A 19085-nucleotide genomic window follows, 5' to 3' on the forward strand; every position below is an offset into this window, starting at 1 on the left:
CAGATTGTGCTCTCTGCTCAAAAAGATCCCTTACCTACATGATTTTGATATCTATTGCTTCTTGACGGGGCACATCTGCTTATTCTTCAGTAATCTCACTGTAAGGGTTGCCAGTCATCGATCCAAGATTCATTAAAGGTTTGGGGTTTTGCAGTATGGCCCTAACATCTGTAGGACTGAACATTGCTATATAGAGTTGAGTTTATGCAGCACAAGTAATACCCTGTATTATTTATTGATTTGACTTAAAAGGTTTTATTCTTTTTGTCTGCATTTGCCTTTAAAGTAAGTAACTAAGATTAATATACTAAAAACATCTGACGCATAAACTTGTCCTTTTAGCATGTTTATGCAATAGCATTGTCTTTAATAAGGTAGAGCAATGGAAGTTGTGTAAAGCAAGTCAAAGTCCACATCTACGGCTTAGTAAGTAGATGAGCTCTAGCACTATTGTTCTGCTTCTGCAATATTTATAATATTTTTTAAATTTTTATGCAATATTTATTTATGCTTATTGAAGCAGCATTAGCAGCTCCTGTACTGAAATAAATGTTCATTAGCCTGGAATTTTTCATACTCCCGTTTACATAGTATATGTAATCATGGCCTGGGATTATGCTTTATGATTTATTCACATAAGAAGAATCTTGTGACAAGGGTTACTGGCGGCTGAGTGCTACTCATAGTTCTCAGTGTTGCTCTTCTATATATAAAGCTGCCATACAATGTTTAATTCAACTATTCAGTGCAACCAGTTTAAGCATCATTCTGTAACAGAGTGGTTCATATACAGTAGCAGTGCAGTTTGTGATTGTGGGAATAGACTGGTATCACAAAGTGTTTTTAAACATGTTGGAAATTTTATTTGTGAATGAGAAGTAAAGGTTAAAAAAGCTTTGGTTTTTTTTTCAGTAGCACATCTGTTGGCCATCTGTCAGGAAGCCAATAGTGGGACCTGGCATCATGCAGGTCACCAAGGACAGGCAGATATCGTAACACCGGCGGTTTTCAGCTAGAGCTGGAAATACTCTGGGTGGTAAATACAGTGAATGGGAAATTGATGGAGATGAATTGGAATATGAGCATTATTGTGTAATCTCATTAGCTTGGAAATTAACATACAGTACATTTAGTGACAGAGTATTTCATTGAATTATTGTATTAGTAATTATGCAAATACATTGTTGTGTTAAACACTGAAATTAATCCCTTTAGGAGAGTCTTTCATCAACCTATGCTTTGAGGTCATGTGGTCATTATCTCTAACAGGTGTATGTAACATTTTTCACAATTTTTTTACAGGCTTATTCATGACAGGGAGCTCACTCTGTACGACGGTACCAAGCTACTTCGAGGAGATAGATATCAGTATTTAAAGGAAGAACTACACATTTCAGATGTTGAACTACAAGAAAGGTAATGGATACAGAAATCAGAACATTTAAAGCTGGCCTCAGATGTTACAGTTTTTATGTACTTTAGGTTTACTTACACCTACTGTTAGGTTTGTGGTGCGGGCCCGAGATGACGAGGAGGACCTCCCTTGCAACCCCGTCTGATGACCACTGGGGTTGAGAACAGTAGGTTTCAGGCAGGGGATGCACGAGTGCCGGATGCGGAACTGTAGGTCACGAGGTCTACATGGTGACCTAGCAGAATAGCCGCCGTGCTTGAAGGGTATAGGCAGAAGGGAGCGTGAGAGACTAGCCGGGTCAGTAGTGTGCAGGCAATACGGTACAAGGGGTTAAACCTGGGAGAAATCCAGAGACAAGCCGAGTCGGTACCAAGTGAGCAGCAGAGTACAAGGATAAAGCCAGAGAGAGGTCCAGAGACAAGCCGGGTCGGTAACAAGTAAGCCAAGGGAACAAGAACCACAATGGGCAAGGAACAGGAGCAAGGCAGGGCAAATGACCAGGGAGCAAGAACAAGCACAGCACGAACATCCAGTGCTGGCTGAAGATCACCCAGCACTGAATGAGCGTCCTGCAGCGCCTTATATAGGCCGAGGATGAGCTACTGCGCATGCGCCGGCGTGATTACGTCACCGCGCCGCACTGACGTGATGACGTCATGCCGCACGGGGACGCAACCCGCCGGGCCTTCTGCCGTCTGCGCCTGCGTGGCCGGGACGTGCTGCTGGATACCCTCTCCGTCTATGTCCCCGCAGAGGGACACGGCATCTCCCGCGAACAGGTACCTGACACCTACATAGTACAAGGATCTATCTAAACCAGGGGTGCACATTAGTTAGATCGCAATCTACCAGTAGCTCTAAAAGCTGATGCTGGTAGATCACGAAGGGTGTGAATGGTGGCCCCTTTATTCCATTTTGGTATATTTATTTCGCTGGACACACATGATTACCTACTAGCCTGAGTCTGCTGAGCCAAGCTCCCTGACACCTTTCTGGTGGATATTGCTGGTTGAAGTGCTATGCATTACATCAAAGAATATTAGTTTACACAACCTGTTGCACTACACTGTTTGCAAAATACAGCAAGGTGAGCCAGGAGAGAGAGCGGGGAGAGACAGACAGGAGCGAGAGCAAGGAGAGACAGCCAGGGGAGAGAGCAAGGAGAGACAGCCAGGGAAGAGAGAGAGAGGGGAGAGTCAGCCAAGAGAGTGAAGAGAGACAGCTAGGAGAGAAAACGAGGAATGACAGCCAGGAGTGAGACAGCGAGGAAAGACAGCCAGGAGAGAGAGGAGAGACAGCTAGGAGGATGAGCAAGGAGAGAGAGCAAGGAGAGACAGCCAGGAGAGCGAGGAGAGACAGCCAGGAGAGAGAGAGCGAGGGAGGTTTTTTTTCGTTGGTAGATCTTACGTAGCTCGTCATTTGAAAAGTAGATCTTAACACAAAAAATTGTGGGCACCCCTGATCTAAACAATTTGTTTCATATCCAGTCAGGTAGGCCTTCATTCTACACAGTAGTTGATGGTAAATCTCAAAGAGATTGTACAATTTATTTGTCCCAGGTGTGACCAGCCTTAGATGATGTATTAAGTTAAATGTCTAATGCTGGTTGGTATAACTGACATTTTGTTGCCTGCTATTATCCCCTCTTGAAAGAAGCATTTAGCTTGTCAGTATTCTCATAGGAAGCTTACTCTTATCTTAAATGGCACCAACCATTAAAGCCAGAGATGTCTGCCGGTATTTCTTGTAGCCAATTAGAGACATAATTTAGGGTTGAATGACTAAAGAAATTATTTTCACCATAGTCAGATTTCAAATCAAATATCCCAACAACAAAAAATAGAAACATATTTTTGTTGCCATTTTAAAAAGAGATGAGAGCCACCACAGGTATCGGCACAGGACAATCGGAGATAGATGGACGAAAGCACTTACCCACCTGTGCAGCAATCAAAAACTGCTCAATACGATCAGACGCCAGGCCTATAGGCATAGGAAATTGGGTGCGAATGGCACATTGCAGTTAGGGGAATCTGAAAAACATCCAGTTCAGTAGCTGAAAGGCTAGCTTAAGTGCATTGAAATCAAGCGGTGAACCCTCCGGCATAATATGCTACAAGGTCTAAATCCCATACCTGGCCCAAAGCTAAGGATCTGGAACAGATTGCAGATAAGAGTGGAAGGGGTTACCCCAGAAGGGTGATATTGGAAGTTTAAGAGTTTGCAGAACCACATTGCTCCCTCACCTTCCTCCAGCCCTTAGTGGTTTTCATGGGAGTGGTAATGCCAGGATTGGACCTAGGGCCCCACAAAATACCAGGTTGCTAAGTGCAGCATAAGAGCCAAGTATCGCCGCCTCCAGGGCCACCGCTGGATTGTCAATAGTGCAGGAAAGGCACCATCGGACCGTCACCAGAACCTCTGCCCAATAATAACATCTAAAGCAAGGAAAGGCCAGGCCCCCTGGGATAGAGGAAGCTGTAATGTGTAAAGGAAGAGTTGACAGTATCCACTTTATTGAGAAAACCTCTGGCTATAGGAACAGGAAAAAAAGTAATCCTAACAAGATTATCCTTACTTACTGGAGATAACAGGAGAGTCTTTCAGGAGGTACACTTCAGAGTCAGTTTGTAAAGCAGGGGATGTAAATTATCTGTAGTATAATGACCCATGCGAGTGGGGTATTGGTCATCCACAGGTGCTTTGAGAAAGTCTTCCTAATGGGGAAACCTTATGTTCTAACTCCTGTTCACAGGAATGTTTTGGTTGGAGCTTAGTTTTTATCGTCTGTGGATTGCATTGGCCTGAGAGGGAGAAATAAAGCTTTGATCTTATACAAATGTTACCAGGGTTCTGGCAATGAGATATGTTGATGCTAAACTATAGTAAAAAAAGATATTTGGACACTTTTGCCAAAAGCTAAGACCATAAAGCAAGTAACAGAACTTGTTTAAAATTCATACTAATTAAACATACAATATTATGCAAAGTAGTTTCTAATATTCCTTTAATGTTTAATATGGATCTGCCAGTCAGGCATAAAATGTATAAAGTGAGGAGATCAATACTTTTACAGCTGGAGTATACTATTGTATATACATTTATGTTTTTTTACTTACATTACATATTTTTCTGTGGTGTTCAAATGTTTAACATTTTGTGCTTCCTTTTTCCAATGCTTCGTCTGTCTACTTCTATGTATAAAGAGGATTGTATTCATGCACAGAGATGCTTAAAAGTAGATATTATCATGCCCCCATCTCACCTTTACTTGGCAGTGTGAGCCTGACTTAACTTGGTGGAAACAATGTTATGTTCTGAATAATAGAAAAAAAGGTGTACTTGAACTTGGCAAAGAACTGCATTAATACCAAGTTTTATATATTCCCTATATCCTTAGCTTCTCATATTTTACTGAAAAGGGTAGCTATGGCAACAGAGTTCTTACCATCCTGAAAAAAGCATGGATGTTATCTTCTTATGCTTTATGGGTTTATTTAATCATTGGAAGGACTAAACTGTGGTGTTGCACTCTGACACTTGCCAATTAAGGAACACATATTTATTTATAATTGTATTAATTCATATCAGCCTGACATTCTCAACATTAAAAAAAATAATGATCTTCATAACGAGCTTCCGTACTGATAGCCTTACCAAAGCCAGACAAATACGCATACAAACTCCGGGGCAAATTGGGTGGAAGTGAGTTTTACTACACCTACGCTCACCTCTATTGCCGGTCCGTAGGGGTGCGGGTTTTCTGGCCGGGACGCATACAGGATCCATTCTGGCGGCATATGAGTACGCTCACCCGCACCCCTACGGACCTGCAATTGAGGTGAGCGCAGGGGGGCGTACGGCCGCGTAGCCCCATACAGGGCCGGTGCTAGGATTCTTGCCTAGACAGGCAAAGTTGCATTTTTGTGGCCCCATTCGTTTGTGAATGGGGCCTAATGTTTAAGACATCAGGAAACCCCTTGGATGGGTGATGGAAGGTGTTCAGAATTACAGAACAAGTCAGGTAAATGTGACTAACTACTCCTAACTACCACTAGCTTTCTTGGTAATATTTTGCATTCTTTTGTTGGAGAATAAATCTCAAGTGTGCCTGGTATAAAAACCACTATGTTTTTTGTAACCTTTACTTATTTTACTCCTAACAGGTCCATCTTTCGCATTCACCCTTCTTTCAGAATCATTGCTTTGGCAGAGCCACCAGTGATTGGCAGCAGTACTCAGCAGTGGCTGGGCCCCGAGCTTCTCACTATGTTTCTATATCATGAGGTTAAATCATCCACCAGAAAAGAGGAGATTCAGATAATGAGGGAAATGGTAAAGAACTATGTGCTCTTTCTCAATTTTTCATATACCGATTGCACTGTAAAAAATGTAAATGGCCATTTTTAATTAATTCAGAGCTCACATAGTCACTATGTAATGACCTCCTGCAGTTATTTATGTTATATGCCCACAAAATATGCCAAAACAGGACATGTGAGACTTAAATTAGATGTTTTCTTTTTGATTGAAGATGTAAGCAGAATTCTTGGTGGGTATTTTAGATTTCTGAAATAAAATATATGCATTTGCTGATAAAAAGTAAATTTTTACACAGGTGCCAAACGTACCAAAGGAGGCAGTGGACCAGTTACTGACATTAACACACAAGCTGCGTGACACAAAGGACCCTAATGTGAGTTACTGTTTCACAACGTAATCATATTGTGTGTGTTGTAATGAGGCGCTATTTACTTGCAGTTTTAAAACAGGCCACAGGTAAGCAGCTAAATGACAGATGAAATACATACATGAGAACTGTTTTTCCTGCCACATATTTGCAATTATCTTTAGCCTGTCTTGATTCTGGCAGACAGTTCAGCCAATCCTGTTCAAGTATTTACATTAGTTAAATGTATAATGTTATAGAAGAATGCCAGAACTTTTTTTTATTAGTCCTTGCAGTTTGGATACCCCCACACTGCAAGGGTTAGGTGATTGTTTTTGTCTAGGTGCTAAAAAGAAGGTATACTCCCCAGATGCACAGATGTACTGGTCTTCAGCATCCTCCTGTCTATACACAGTCTACACAGTGTATAGAACGTGACGACACCAGGATCCTTAGACAGCTGCAGCAGAGGGGGAGAGACGTTTTAGACACCGGTCAAGAACAAGCTGACTCGGATGGTCTAATGAGCATAACTTTTTAATTTTTTTTAAATTTTAGCACCTAGACACAAATGAGCACTTAACCCTCCCAGTATGGGGGTAGCCACCCAGGAAAGGGTTAATACATTTTTATTCCTGGAGTTCTTCTTTTTTTTTTTTAAATCAGGTAGTATTTATTGACATTTTCATTTTTACACACATACACGAAATTAACACATGGACGAGACAAGATCTTACAGTCCCATATCTCTGCAGTTATATGCATGGAATTCAAACGAACAGGTAGATCGGTCTAAAGAAATCAACAATCACCACAAGAAAAACACACTAAAAAAATAAAAAATAAAACATTTAAACAGTAATTAACCCCTACCACAGGGATATGCCTATCACTTTGTTCTTTTCTATTTCTTACTTAACTAAGCACAAAGGGAGTTCTTCTTTAAAAGTAAATTTCATTAGTATATGCAAGTATGTTTGAATAGACCTCGGAACCGCACATATTATCCATTTTAAACTTGTGCAACTTCTTTTTATGAAACCTGCAGGATGACAAGGCTAGAATAGGATTGAAATGAAAAGTATAAAAAGTATTTTTTCAACTTTTTGTAGAGGTAATGGAGAATCTAGTCTTCATGCTCTCTAATAATAATTATAGCATTTATTGTTATTAACATCTTTATTTTATTTGCAAGTAAAAAATGTATGTTTTATATGTTTATTTGAATTTGTCTGTTGCATTTATCATCACAATTATATTGAATTTGATAGGCCAGCCAATTTCTTTTTCTTACTCAGACATTTCGCTTAGTGATCTGGAGTGCTCTGTTCTAATATGGGAAGTAAGAAGTGAATATAATGGACAATTAAGTATACAGACACATGTTATTCATTAGGAACAAAGAGTGCCAAATGTTAAAAAAGAAGGGCTTGTAAAAATAACTAGGGCTGCAGGTTTAAGACTTGGATCTTGCCTATCAGTATGAAGTGGTGTCTGTCCGTGCTTATTTTTAGATGTTTCAAAGTAGAACACTGAAAATTTACTTGTGCTGAATATGTTGTCCCAAATTTCAATTGTTGACGTCTATTTATTTTATTTTTAGCCTAACACCTGTTTCTAGTGTAATTTCACAGCAGAAGACTTTGTTTAATGTTTTGACAAAAAGTATCAAACATATTAAGAACTTAAAGGAGAACTACGGTATGAGGAGAGTGATTTACACTCATCCTCACAGTTAGAGTCAACATGTGACAGTTTCAATGTCACACATCGGCTCTATTGATTGGGAAGTGAGCGAACACATACCGTCGGCTCGCTCACTTCCCGATCATCTCCCTGCAGAGAGCGGTGACTCTCAGTCTCCACTCCCTGCACGGATTCCCCCCTCCCCTCTCTGATCCTCCTGACTGGAGGAATGGACGGGGGAGAGGGCGGGCACAGCCGAGTCTGCCTCTAGATAGCCAGACCCTGCTGTCAATCAGCCAGATGGGTGGATCTCAACAGTATTTCCCACTATATACTGAGCTTTGGGTCACGGGAGGACGTTAGTATATGTCCTCCAATGACCCTAAAGAGAACTATGAGATAAAAAGGTTACCCCCATAGTTCTCTTTTAAGTAATGACACATCATCTTACCTTGACTTATTTTTGCCTGTTTTGATGGTGAGCATAGGGAATTATGGATCTTTGTTTATGATAGAATGATTTTGCCAATCTGTTTTGATAGTGGATTTTGCCAACCCCTGGACATACCAGAACACAGGTGCATCGTTCATGGTGAAAATACAAAAAAATAAAGCGAAATGACAACCCTTCCAAAGCTAATGTTTTAACAGGAACAAAATAGAAACCTTTTCTTTCCAATATCCCTTCTCAAATCCCAGCATCAATCATTTTTTAAAGAACTCTGGGGAATTTCTTTTTTTCCCAGCCTACTGTTACTAGCTTTTGGAAGTATTAAAAATATGTGCTTACCTTTCTGCGTAGCAATGTAATCTTCCAGAAATCCATGGTACAAGCTTGTGCTTCCTGCCCTCTGCCTCCCTCATTTGCTTTCTGTTAAGTTGCCCATACACCTTACAATTATCTGCAGATTTTCTGTGGTCAGATGGAAAAGGTGCAACAGATTGGCCGAGGTGGATATTACTCCATCCACACAGTTAATGGTAGATGGAGGAATCTTTTGCACCTTTTCCATCTGACCACAGAAAATCTGCAGATAATTGTAAGGTGTATGGCCAGCTTTAGACTGCACAGTGGTTAGTGGTCTATCAGCCTAACCAGTGGTCTTATAACCTCCCCCCTGTAGTTCTATTGCAGCCAGCACACACTGCAAGTGGGTGGAGTATGGAAGTCTTAGACTGCTGGTCTGACCCTGCCCACTCTCAGTGCATAGCTCCTTCCCTGAGACTGGGCGGTGCTGGAACTCTGTGTAAAACATGCTCCTGTTCCACACTAGTGATGGGAAATTTGGATCTTTTACAGGAATTGGTTCATTTCAAACTGTTCATTTAAATAAACTGATTAATGAATTGATTCATCGGTTCACTTGATGAGTCTGCTGACAAGCAAGTGAACTGAAGCTCAGGAGCTGACTCAACCTAAAGGGTTAAAGTACCTGCCTAAATGAGGATCTTCACTCATTCATACTATGGGAGCCATCTCTATTATCTCCCTGCAAGGCTGTCTGTCCCTTACCACTGCTGTGTTCTACTAGATGATGTGTTCTACTATGATTCTTTGATTCTTTCAGTGTACTGGGTTCTACTAGAGATTCATGTGATTCTTTGATTCAGTGTACTAGTGTACTATTGACTGAGAACTGTTGTAAGTTCTGATTCTCAGTGTACTGTTAGCTGGCTGATTGGTTGCCGGGAGGGGATGACCTCTCTCATTCTAGAATCATATTACCAGTGCTGCTGTCCTATTGATTCAACACTGAGCCCTTTCAAATGTATCTTACTCTCTATTCCCTGTGTGTGCACTCTTTGTAGCTCTTCCCATCCCCACCTTCAGTTCTGCCTATACACACCTCCCACTTTGTCTATTTCACAATGCCTTATGGGAGATGTAGTCGACTCTCTATGCCAGGATAAGACACGCACTGGTTACCTAGATCCTCCCACTAGCTGCAGGAAGAACTGATCTAATAAGATGATGTGATGTCACTGGCAGCTAAAAATGAGGAGTACAAGAAAAGTAAGAATTGTATCTTAAATTGTTACAGCAGTTTGCTTCCTCTGACCGAGGAGGACCTAAATATATAAAGTCATGTGCATCCTGGAGTTCTTCTTTAAGTGCTCCTCTTTGGATATTGTACTGAGGGATGAGCCTTTGGGTATCAAGTCTCTCTCTCTCCTTTACACCCTCCAGTTTTGTGGATAACTTGGGCTGTGCCTTGTTCTGTACTTTCAGTGTCTAGTCTCATTCATCCTTGACAGCTTCGGCTTGATGTTTTCTTGACCCTAGATACTTGCTTACATGGTTGTGCCCTCTTAATAGTTTACATTTCAGGCTCTAGGCATCATTTTCATCTCAAATCACTTTTGGTATACAGTATAGTTAGGTCCCTTACAGGAGTCCTTCTCTTTGCTTCTTCACCATGCTTAGTAGGCCTATGTCACATGGGTTGGTATTGTTTAATAAATAAACAATTGTTAACCAGTGACCAATATTCTTTGGCAAGATGTTTATATGCACATTGAACACTTAATGTCCTTTAAATTATCATGTAGCTTATATTAGACAGTGACTGTTTTTAGGATAAAGCCATTATAACCACTATTATGTTTTTTGGTAGGGGAAAACCACTTTTCTCTCCCGTTCATTGAAGGACACAGGGAACAGATCGGAGATCATGTACTGTAGGGTAAGATCGCCACCTACAGGAGAAGGACGCTAGGCACAAAAAAACTAAAGACCAATTACAGCCTAGGGGCGGCCCCTGCCGGTGGCCAAACCCCCCACCTGCTGACAAGTCTCCAGTTTTTTGCCTAGCGTCAGGAGTAAGGAGCTAAGAATTTTTTCTCGGTATTCTTACATTCTTTGAGCCTCTGCGGGACATTCCGATTCTGACTCTCTCTCAAGAAGTGGCCTTTTTGGCGGCGGTCACCTCGATCCGCAGGGTTTCGGAATTGGCGGCTCTCTCTTGCTCGTCCCCGTTGCTGGTCCTGCATCGGGACAAGGTGGTTCTGCGGCCTCGGCCGTCTTTCTTGCCGAAGGTGGTTTCGGCTTTCCATCTCAATGAGGACATTGTCCTGCCTTCCTTGTGTCCGAAGCCTGTCCACAGGAAGGAGAGGGCACTGCACTGTCTGGACGTGGTCCGCGCCATCCGGGTTTACCTGAGTGCTACGGCTGCATTTCGGGAATCGGATTCCATGTTTGTCGTCGGCTACCATTTCTCGATGGATTCGCGACACGGTCTCTCAGGCGTATGCTATTAATAGGACTTTGGTACTCACCGTAAAATCCTTTTCTCCGTACATTGAAGGACACAGGGCCCGCCCCTCTGTGTGGGTGTGTACTCCTTTACTGCTTGTTACTAAACTGGAGACTTGTCAGCAGGTGGGGGGTTTGGCCACCAGCAGGGGCCGCCCCTAGGCTGTAATTGGTCTTTAGTTTTTTTGTGCCTAGCGTCCTTCTCCTGCAGGTGGCGATATTACCCTACAGTACATGATCTCCGATCTGTTCCCTGTGTCCTTCAATGAACGGAGAGAAAAGGGTTTTACGGTGAGTACCAAAATCCTATTTTATGTTCTAAGCTTACCATGTGATGGTGACCAAAATAAAACATTTGTAAATATTCTTCTTCATTGGCAGACTCAGTCTTTAGCTTCATCCTTATCTACAAGACAGCTACTTCGCATATGTAGAAGGTTATCAAAGTACCCAGATGAGAGTCTTTATCATGCTGTTAACAAGGCGTGCCTTTCAAGGTATGTACTCTGGCCTTCAAAGCATTGTGACAGTGGAGTAGATTTGTTAGGCAAGAAGAAGCATCATTCCAGTGCCTGTTCTGTATAAATGCACTTAGTCTTAATTATTAACAGATGTGCAGTAGTTTGATATGCAGAGAGTTATTAGTCTGCACCGAGATTGTGTTCCAAAATTACATTTCTTATCATTTAAACAACCTTTGCCTGTTAAAAAAAAAATATGTAAACGGCTAGAACTGGAGTACAGGCATGTACAGTTGATGTTACCTACACCCTGTAATGGTAAATTTTAGGACCTGCATTACAGCAACTAAGGGTTATTTGTCAGCACAGGTCTGATTGCAGTGAAAACACTGAAATAATGGTCTCTGGGACAGAGGTACACTGCAAATCAATTTTCATTGAATCTCTGAAGTGTATCAGTCCACTTGAGTTTCTTGGCTGGCACACTCTGACACAGCCATTGCAAGGGAGTTCCCCCACCCTGATAGTAGAAAATCATATTGACAATTATTGACACCGCTAATGCTAGAACTAATCTTTATTTTATTTGCTAGCTTTTTTTTAAAGATTTAATTTTACATTTTTTTATTTTATCCTGCATGTATATTTTTCTCAATTTAACAAAGAAAATGTTTATTTAAGTCTGTTATTATTTTATTTTTTTAATTTTCTAGATTTTTACCAAATCTTGCTAGATCAACTTTACAGAAATATTTACTGGACTCGGGAATAGAGCAAACCAGTGAGGAGCTAGAAAGGATGGAAAACAGAGAATATAGTTGTAAGATGCCCTATTGGTTTATATAACTACCTTACTGTGTTCATTTATCTTTAGTTCAGCACTTTCAAATTAACTAATTTCACTATGCTTCTGTTAGCCAAAAATATGTGTGATCATTTATCTTTTAAAAATGTGGATCCTTTAAAGGGTACTTTTATGACATTTGTCTTTTGTTTAGGGAATTTTGTATTATCACTACAGTGGCCTATCTTAAAGCACATCTCCCAGTAAAAACAAGAAAACAACCTGTTCCCGGTCCATCTGCACCCATCCAGTGTGTGGTTTAAAAATAAACAAAAAGCCCTAAACTCTGAGTTCATTCTGTAATCACACAATTATCCCTCCAAAATCACCTATTGAACCTATGCGATTTTTCAATGCAAGTCTATGGACCCAAAACGCACGACAATCGCCCGAAAATAGCTCCTGCGCCTTTTTGCGTGGCAGGTGATTTCTACTGCGCGACAAATCGCAAAGGTGTGAACAGCTTCCAAAGACTTCAATGCAATTTGCAATTGCACGGCCACAGCTACGGTGGAAGGCTTGAGGATTCTGTGATGGACAATTGTGACAGCCATTGGGCATTCTCATTGCCCTCCAGACCCTCCCACACTATGGAAAGGAGAACTGGGACCCAGACTGTCACATGTCTGGAGTTTTGGGGCTTTTATGTAGTTTTTCTATTTTTTTCAAACAATGGATTAGGTACTAGAGGTGATTTTTTTTTGTTCTGTCTGGAGATGAGTTTTAATATAGAGAATTAATTGGAAGTGTCTAAACTAAAACCAGTGTCCACCCCACTTTTTTTACATTACATGTCACTCAAGAATTCAATTATTTGTCACTATTTTTCATATGAAAATACTAATACATGTATTGGTACATTTAAACCTTTAGGATCATACTGTGTACATCAGAGAGAGATCTACATCACACTATTTAAAATATGTGGAATAAGATTTGTCTACTACAGTAATGGTATCTGAATTGTATGTGTTTCTGCATTCTTTTACAAATCCATTAGCAGGCAAAACAGTTGTTATAAACAGTTGGCTTATTTTGTAATTTAAACAGGTTAGAAAACCCAAGACCTAAGCTGGCCATACACCTATGGATTTTCTATAGATTGTTCTCAATCAGCCTATGGTCAGATGGAAAAAGTGCAACAGATTCCTCCATCTACACTAAATTGCGTGGATGGAGGAATCTCTCGCTTGGCCAAGCTTCAGTATCTTGCTAGTCGGCCATGCTGGCTGTCAAAATACCTGAACATTCTGAATGGATGCAGGCATTGTTCAGGTATTTTGAGAGTCAGCAGGGCCGACTAACAAGATACTGAAGCTTGGCCCATCCACTACGCTAAACTGTGTGGATGGAGGAATCTGTTGCACTTTTTCCATCTGACCATAGAAAATCTGCAGATAATCTATAGGTGTATGGCTAGCTTTATACTTCATTATTTGGTATATGCTAGTGCATTAAACCAACCAGTAGTGCTTCTCACTGACTTATTGGTGAGTTCTGTTCCAGGTTCAAGGTCTATCCACTCGACAGAGTGCCTATTAGGTGCTTCCAACGTCCCCTCTTAGATTTCCATTTCAATTCTTATTATAATAGGAGGAGAGGAGTGGGAAAAGCTGAAACGCCAAGATAGGTGCAACAGAGCCAGCAATTATGACAGGTAGATCTTGTTGCTGCGGACCTCAAGTGATTTAAAAAAAACCCAAAAGGTGCCATTTGAACATCACCATCTGGAGTATCGCTTTTCGCTTATCTGGAGCTTTGATGCTCATTGCTTATTTTTTCTATTATTTTGAATACAGTTCTACTGTAAATATGAGACCATGTGTATCAATTGATAAACATTGGGTTAACAGACTACTAATGCATTGTTTTTTAGATGAAATAAAATCGGGCATACTAAGGCTTGGAAGTGTGACTGTACCAGTATTTAATACAAATGAGAAGATGAAAGTTCCAGACATCCTGTTCTATGAGAACTCTCAGGTGTGTAGTAATGTCCATGCAGTCCATGCATGTGGTGTGTATGTAGTATACAGTGTATAACTCTATAATCATGAATGTCACTTTTCACTCATTGCTTATTTTTATTGTGTTGATCCACATATTGAAAATCCACTTGAAAATAGGTCTGATTACTCCCTTAAAGCATATTTTCACTTTTGCAGTCAAATAAATATTTGTAAGGTGTATCTATTCAAACAGCATATAGAAGAATATATATTTATTTGCAGCAGGCAACATGGCTGATTCCAGGTTCTTTTCTGAGCACCATCACAGTTTTCTGTCCTTATAGAAAGACTTAGGACTGAAATTTGAGTATTGTGTTTCTTTCACTAATTTCAATAACATACAATGGAGCAGACCCTCACACCTCACAGACCCTCACCCCTCACAGACCCTCCTAATATTACAAAAGAAAGAGAAGCAAGTAGAAATTTAACCCGTAAGAAGCCCCCAAAAAATCTTAACCCAAGTAAAAGCAATTTAAACTGCAAGAAGTGTTTTTTAATATTTTTTTTAGCTTTTGCTATGTGAATAGAAAATGTAACAAATAATAAAGGTGTTATCCCAACTCGGCTGCAAAAGTGACAATACACTTTAACCAATACCTGATTATGAAGTCTAAGGGCCATAAACTCATGCAGAACCTGTTGTGTTGCATACGTTTTAATATATAAAAAGCAGTTTATTGCTGACACAGCTGGACATTTTCTGTTGAAAATCAGAAATTGAAGTATGATTAGAGGTAAAATATTTTAGATTAGGATAGTGATGAGCTGATGGAACCACTGTCAGGTTTATATTGCTGTGTGGGCCCCCGTTAGGGAGGTTTAATCTGGATACACACACAGTGTGGATGAATTAATCTCCTGCTTTTTACATTGTATTCTGACAGCGTCACACACCACTGTGAGAATACCTGAACAATTGATTGGCAGCAAGCACTGTTCGCCTGACAATTTTCTAGCATGTCCCTTCGACAAAAGTTGATCTAATGGTCGAATTTTGTGAAGGAGATAGGGCCACCCACAGATCAAATGTCAATGATTCCTGTTGAATTGGCAGAAATTCGATCTGTTTGTACCTAGATTTATTCTCTTACTGTCCTGATCACCAATGTCACCAGGAATGAAAGTGAGGGCAAATCCAACATTTTGAGTTGCCACCAGCATAGTAGTATAGGATCCAATGGAGACACCTCATCTTGTGAAGGATATCTTGACATTGGAAAGTTATCTTTTCACTTCCTGTTGATTCTACAAGACAGGAAGTAAAGGAAGTCTCCCTAATGTTGGCTTTGATTATACTTTAGAGGCTTCAGAAGTGCAGTATACATTTGCACATCGCCACTATAAATGTGGCAAATGTATTGTAAAAAATATTGTACCTCTTCCTATACTGCCTGCCTTTACTAAGCAAATGACTTTCCCTGGCAAACCTGTCAACCACAACATACATGATGGATTTTTTAAGGGACTCTATCCAAGTGACTGTTAGACCTAAATAGACCCTAAAAACAGTAAGACAATAGTTATTTTTTTAGAACATACAATTAGATTTTCCAAATTGAACTGTTTAGATATAAAAACATTATTTTGAAGTTTTCCTTTGAATATCTGTCTTAATATATATCTTACGTGCACTATATTTGCATGAAAAAGATAGCAATAAAATGCTCATGTTACAGCATTTGTTTAGATATCACGGATGTCTGCAATGTCTGCATTACATTAATCAGATGCAACTGTTTCTAGAAATACACTTAATATGACTTCAAATAAAGAGAAAAAAAACAGTAAGATTGATAGAATATTCATTTGGATCAAAAAGCCTTAAGCTTAATGTCTCGAAATTTCCTAAGATGTGCAGTCGTGCAGATTCTCCAATGCTCAGAGAAAAATGGAGGGTTTTTTCTTATTGGCACAGGTAATAACTTGTTGATTGTGATGAATGATGTTAAATCACTTATACAGTGGGTAGCCAAGTCTCATCAGCACTGACAAGCACTATTTTTCTAAGGACTTTGGTTGACCTACTTCCACATGACCTGTTTCTTGTTCCTCCACTGAAAGCATCACTTGGCTTGAGATAAAACTGAGGGGGTGGAGGGACACATACAAAACCACTGCATTTTGTGCATCAGTCACATAGAGATTAGTTTTTCAATATATATGCAAGCAGCTAAGCCTACTAATTTGTTTATCTGAGCGTGATATTGTCCTCAAGGTAATACAACACACAGCAACAAGAGGGAAGTGGGTCAGCTCACATTTTGGCGGCATCTTGCTACTTGTAATTAGTGACACATTTTTCTCAACAGCGTGGGGAATAAAATGCATTGCACTGTGCTTCACCTACAACTTGGGCTTTTAGGCCAGATTTAGTGAACATTTTTTAATTGCAGACATTCTAATTTGGATATTGCTTATAGGATAAAGCAGTCCTTATATCAATCCCTATGGAGTATAATTTTGCATATGTGACTCACATAACTTCTTTTATTTTTGCTTTAAAGGAGAACTATGGGGTCAGGGCTTTTCCCCATAGTTCTCCTAAGGGTAACGGGAGGACACAAACTAGCGTCCTCCCGTCACCCAAAGCTCAGTATACCACGAGCTGCAGCTCGCGGTATACTGAGACGCCGCAACCGGGACGAATCCCGACATTACTGTCTGGATCCACCCAGCTGCGTGAGTGACAGCTGGCGCTGCCTATCTAGAGGCAGAGCCAGCTGTACCCGCCCCCTCCCCCGTCCGTTCCGCCAGTCAGCGCTGGAGGATCGGACAGGGGAGGGGGGAATCCCTGCAGGGAGCCGTGAGTGACAGTCACAGCTCTCTGCAGGGACAGGATCGAGAAGTGAGCGAGCGACGGTATGTGTTCTCTCACTTCCCGATCTATTGAGCCGACATGTGACAGTTTCATTGTCACACGTCGGCTATAACTATGAGGCTGAGTGATTTTCACTCGCCTCATAGTTCTCCTTTAAATAAACTATTAATATATATTTGGCATATTTGGTAATGCACCTAGATCGCAAAGTCTTACTTTTTTTAATTAGCACTCAAATTATTACCAAATCTGAAATGTAATTGTCACAGATTTTGGTCAATAAAGGACAATTGAACCTACTGAATAACTGTCTTTAAATAATTCCTCTCACTCCCTAAATTGCAGCATCTCAAATACTTACGTTCCTCCTCAATCTAGGGTTCCTTGCTTTGCAGCCCAGCCTACCAGTCGAGCAGCCTTTCCAGTGAAAATGTTCCCGCCAGGGCTTCCTTCTAGTGCACGTGTGCTACGGCCTCATTCATTCCTATGGGTAAGCCATGCTTATGGTGGCTTTCAGCAGTCCAAAAGAGTACAACTTACTCATACAGAAATCTTGTGAGCTGATGACGTCTTGTGCTATCTCCCTGTGCTGACTGTTATCAGGTTGCGTTGCTCCCAATGTTCTCTCTTTGGACTACAAAGCACTTTCCCCATATAATGGAGAAGGGGGAGGTTTACTGTAGTGCTCTCACACCCTGTACTAATGCGGCAGCGCTGTTCCTCCATTGATACAATATTGTGAGTAAGTGTTGTCACATTAGGTCAGGAAACGTGTTACTAGCAAGAATTCCAGCTGAACTTGAAATAGAAAAGCCTGAAGAAAAAAATAAAGTAGCCACCATATCTAAGAGCTGGTAAGCTCCAGTATTTAGAATGTCTGTTCTTGGATGTAGGTTCACTTTAATGTATTGGCATTAATATTGCACAGTATGGGGAAAACATGAACTTGTTTCTATATTTCAATAAATATATAGAGTGTTATTCACGTGGGAGCTGAAGGATCCAGCTGTAGCTTCGGCTGATCCTTCGGCTCTCTTTGGCCCGCCAGAGCCCCTCGGTTCAGTTGAACCGAAGGGCTGCGGTATGGGCTATTCTCTATAGCCCGTACAGCGGCCGAGCGGCTCAGCTGAGCCGAAGGCATATGCTTTCGGCTGGACTGAGCCGCATTGACACCCAAAGCAGGGCGAACAGCCTGCCGAAGGCCGGCCTTTCACCCCGCAAATGACAGCTGAACGGAGCCAGCCATAATGTCACGTGCTGCCTTCCCCCAGTTGTAATGACAGATCATCCTTAAACAATAACAACTGGGTGGAGCCGGCCGTGACGTCATGGCCCGGCTCCGCCCAGTTATTGGCTGGGACCTGCTAGAACACTCTAGAAGGTGCAGGCCAATAGGAAACAGTTGGGCGGAGCTAGCTGTCATTGCTAGCTCCGCCCAATTGTTTTTTAAATTAATTTTTATTTACATTTTAAAAAATATTTTTTTAAACTTTTTTAAAAAACACTTTTCATTGATTTGCAATTTTGCTCGGTACCGCAGAGGTACCGAGCAGAATAGCCAAGCTGAATGTCGCCTGGCAGCACATCGGCTATTCACTTACTGCCGTTCAGCCCCATGTGAATAGGGGCGAACGGCAGTGTGTGAGCTGCCGGTGCTTCAGCTCAGCCGATCCAGATGTCGAAGTCCTTCTGCACTTCGGCTGACCAAAGTGCAGCCGAAGGCAGCCAATGTATGGCTGATTTCAGCCGATGTACGGCTGAAATCAGCCGTAGTGAATAGCTGAATGTTGTTTGGCTCACTTCACTTCAGCCTGGTTATTTACTCGGCTGCCTTCAGGCAGCTTTGTGAATAACTCCCACAGTTATTCACCTTTACCTTTCAAGTCAGTAGTGATGATTTGGTTTAGAGAATCTGCCATGGTGAAATT

The 19085-nt window shown here is 41.1% G+C and overlaps 1 protein-coding gene across 1 annotated transcript in view; it reads left to right on the forward strand.

The window, feature by feature from the left end:
- Window positions 1-19085, forward strand: part of VWA8 (von Willebrand factor A domain containing 8) — a 235770-nt gene that overhangs the window by 74549 nt on the left and 142136 nt on the right. The window contains 6 exon segments of the mRNA XM_018560480.1: window positions 1303-1416; window positions 5581-5749; window positions 6033-6110; window positions 11404-11519; window positions 12197-12303; window positions 14204-14310. Of these exon segments, the coding sequence (XP_018415982.1) occupies window positions 1303-1416; window positions 5581-5749; window positions 6033-6110; window positions 11404-11519; window positions 12197-12303; window positions 14204-14310 (691 nt within the window).

Source organism: Nanorana parkeri, unplaced genomic scaffold (assembly GCF_000935625.1).
Source record: "Nanorana parkeri isolate BGI_ZX_2015 unplaced genomic scaffold, ASM93562v1 scaffold457, whole genome shotgun sequence".
NCBI lineage: Eukaryota > Metazoa > Chordata > Amphibia > Anura > Dicroglossidae > Nanorana > Nanorana parkeri.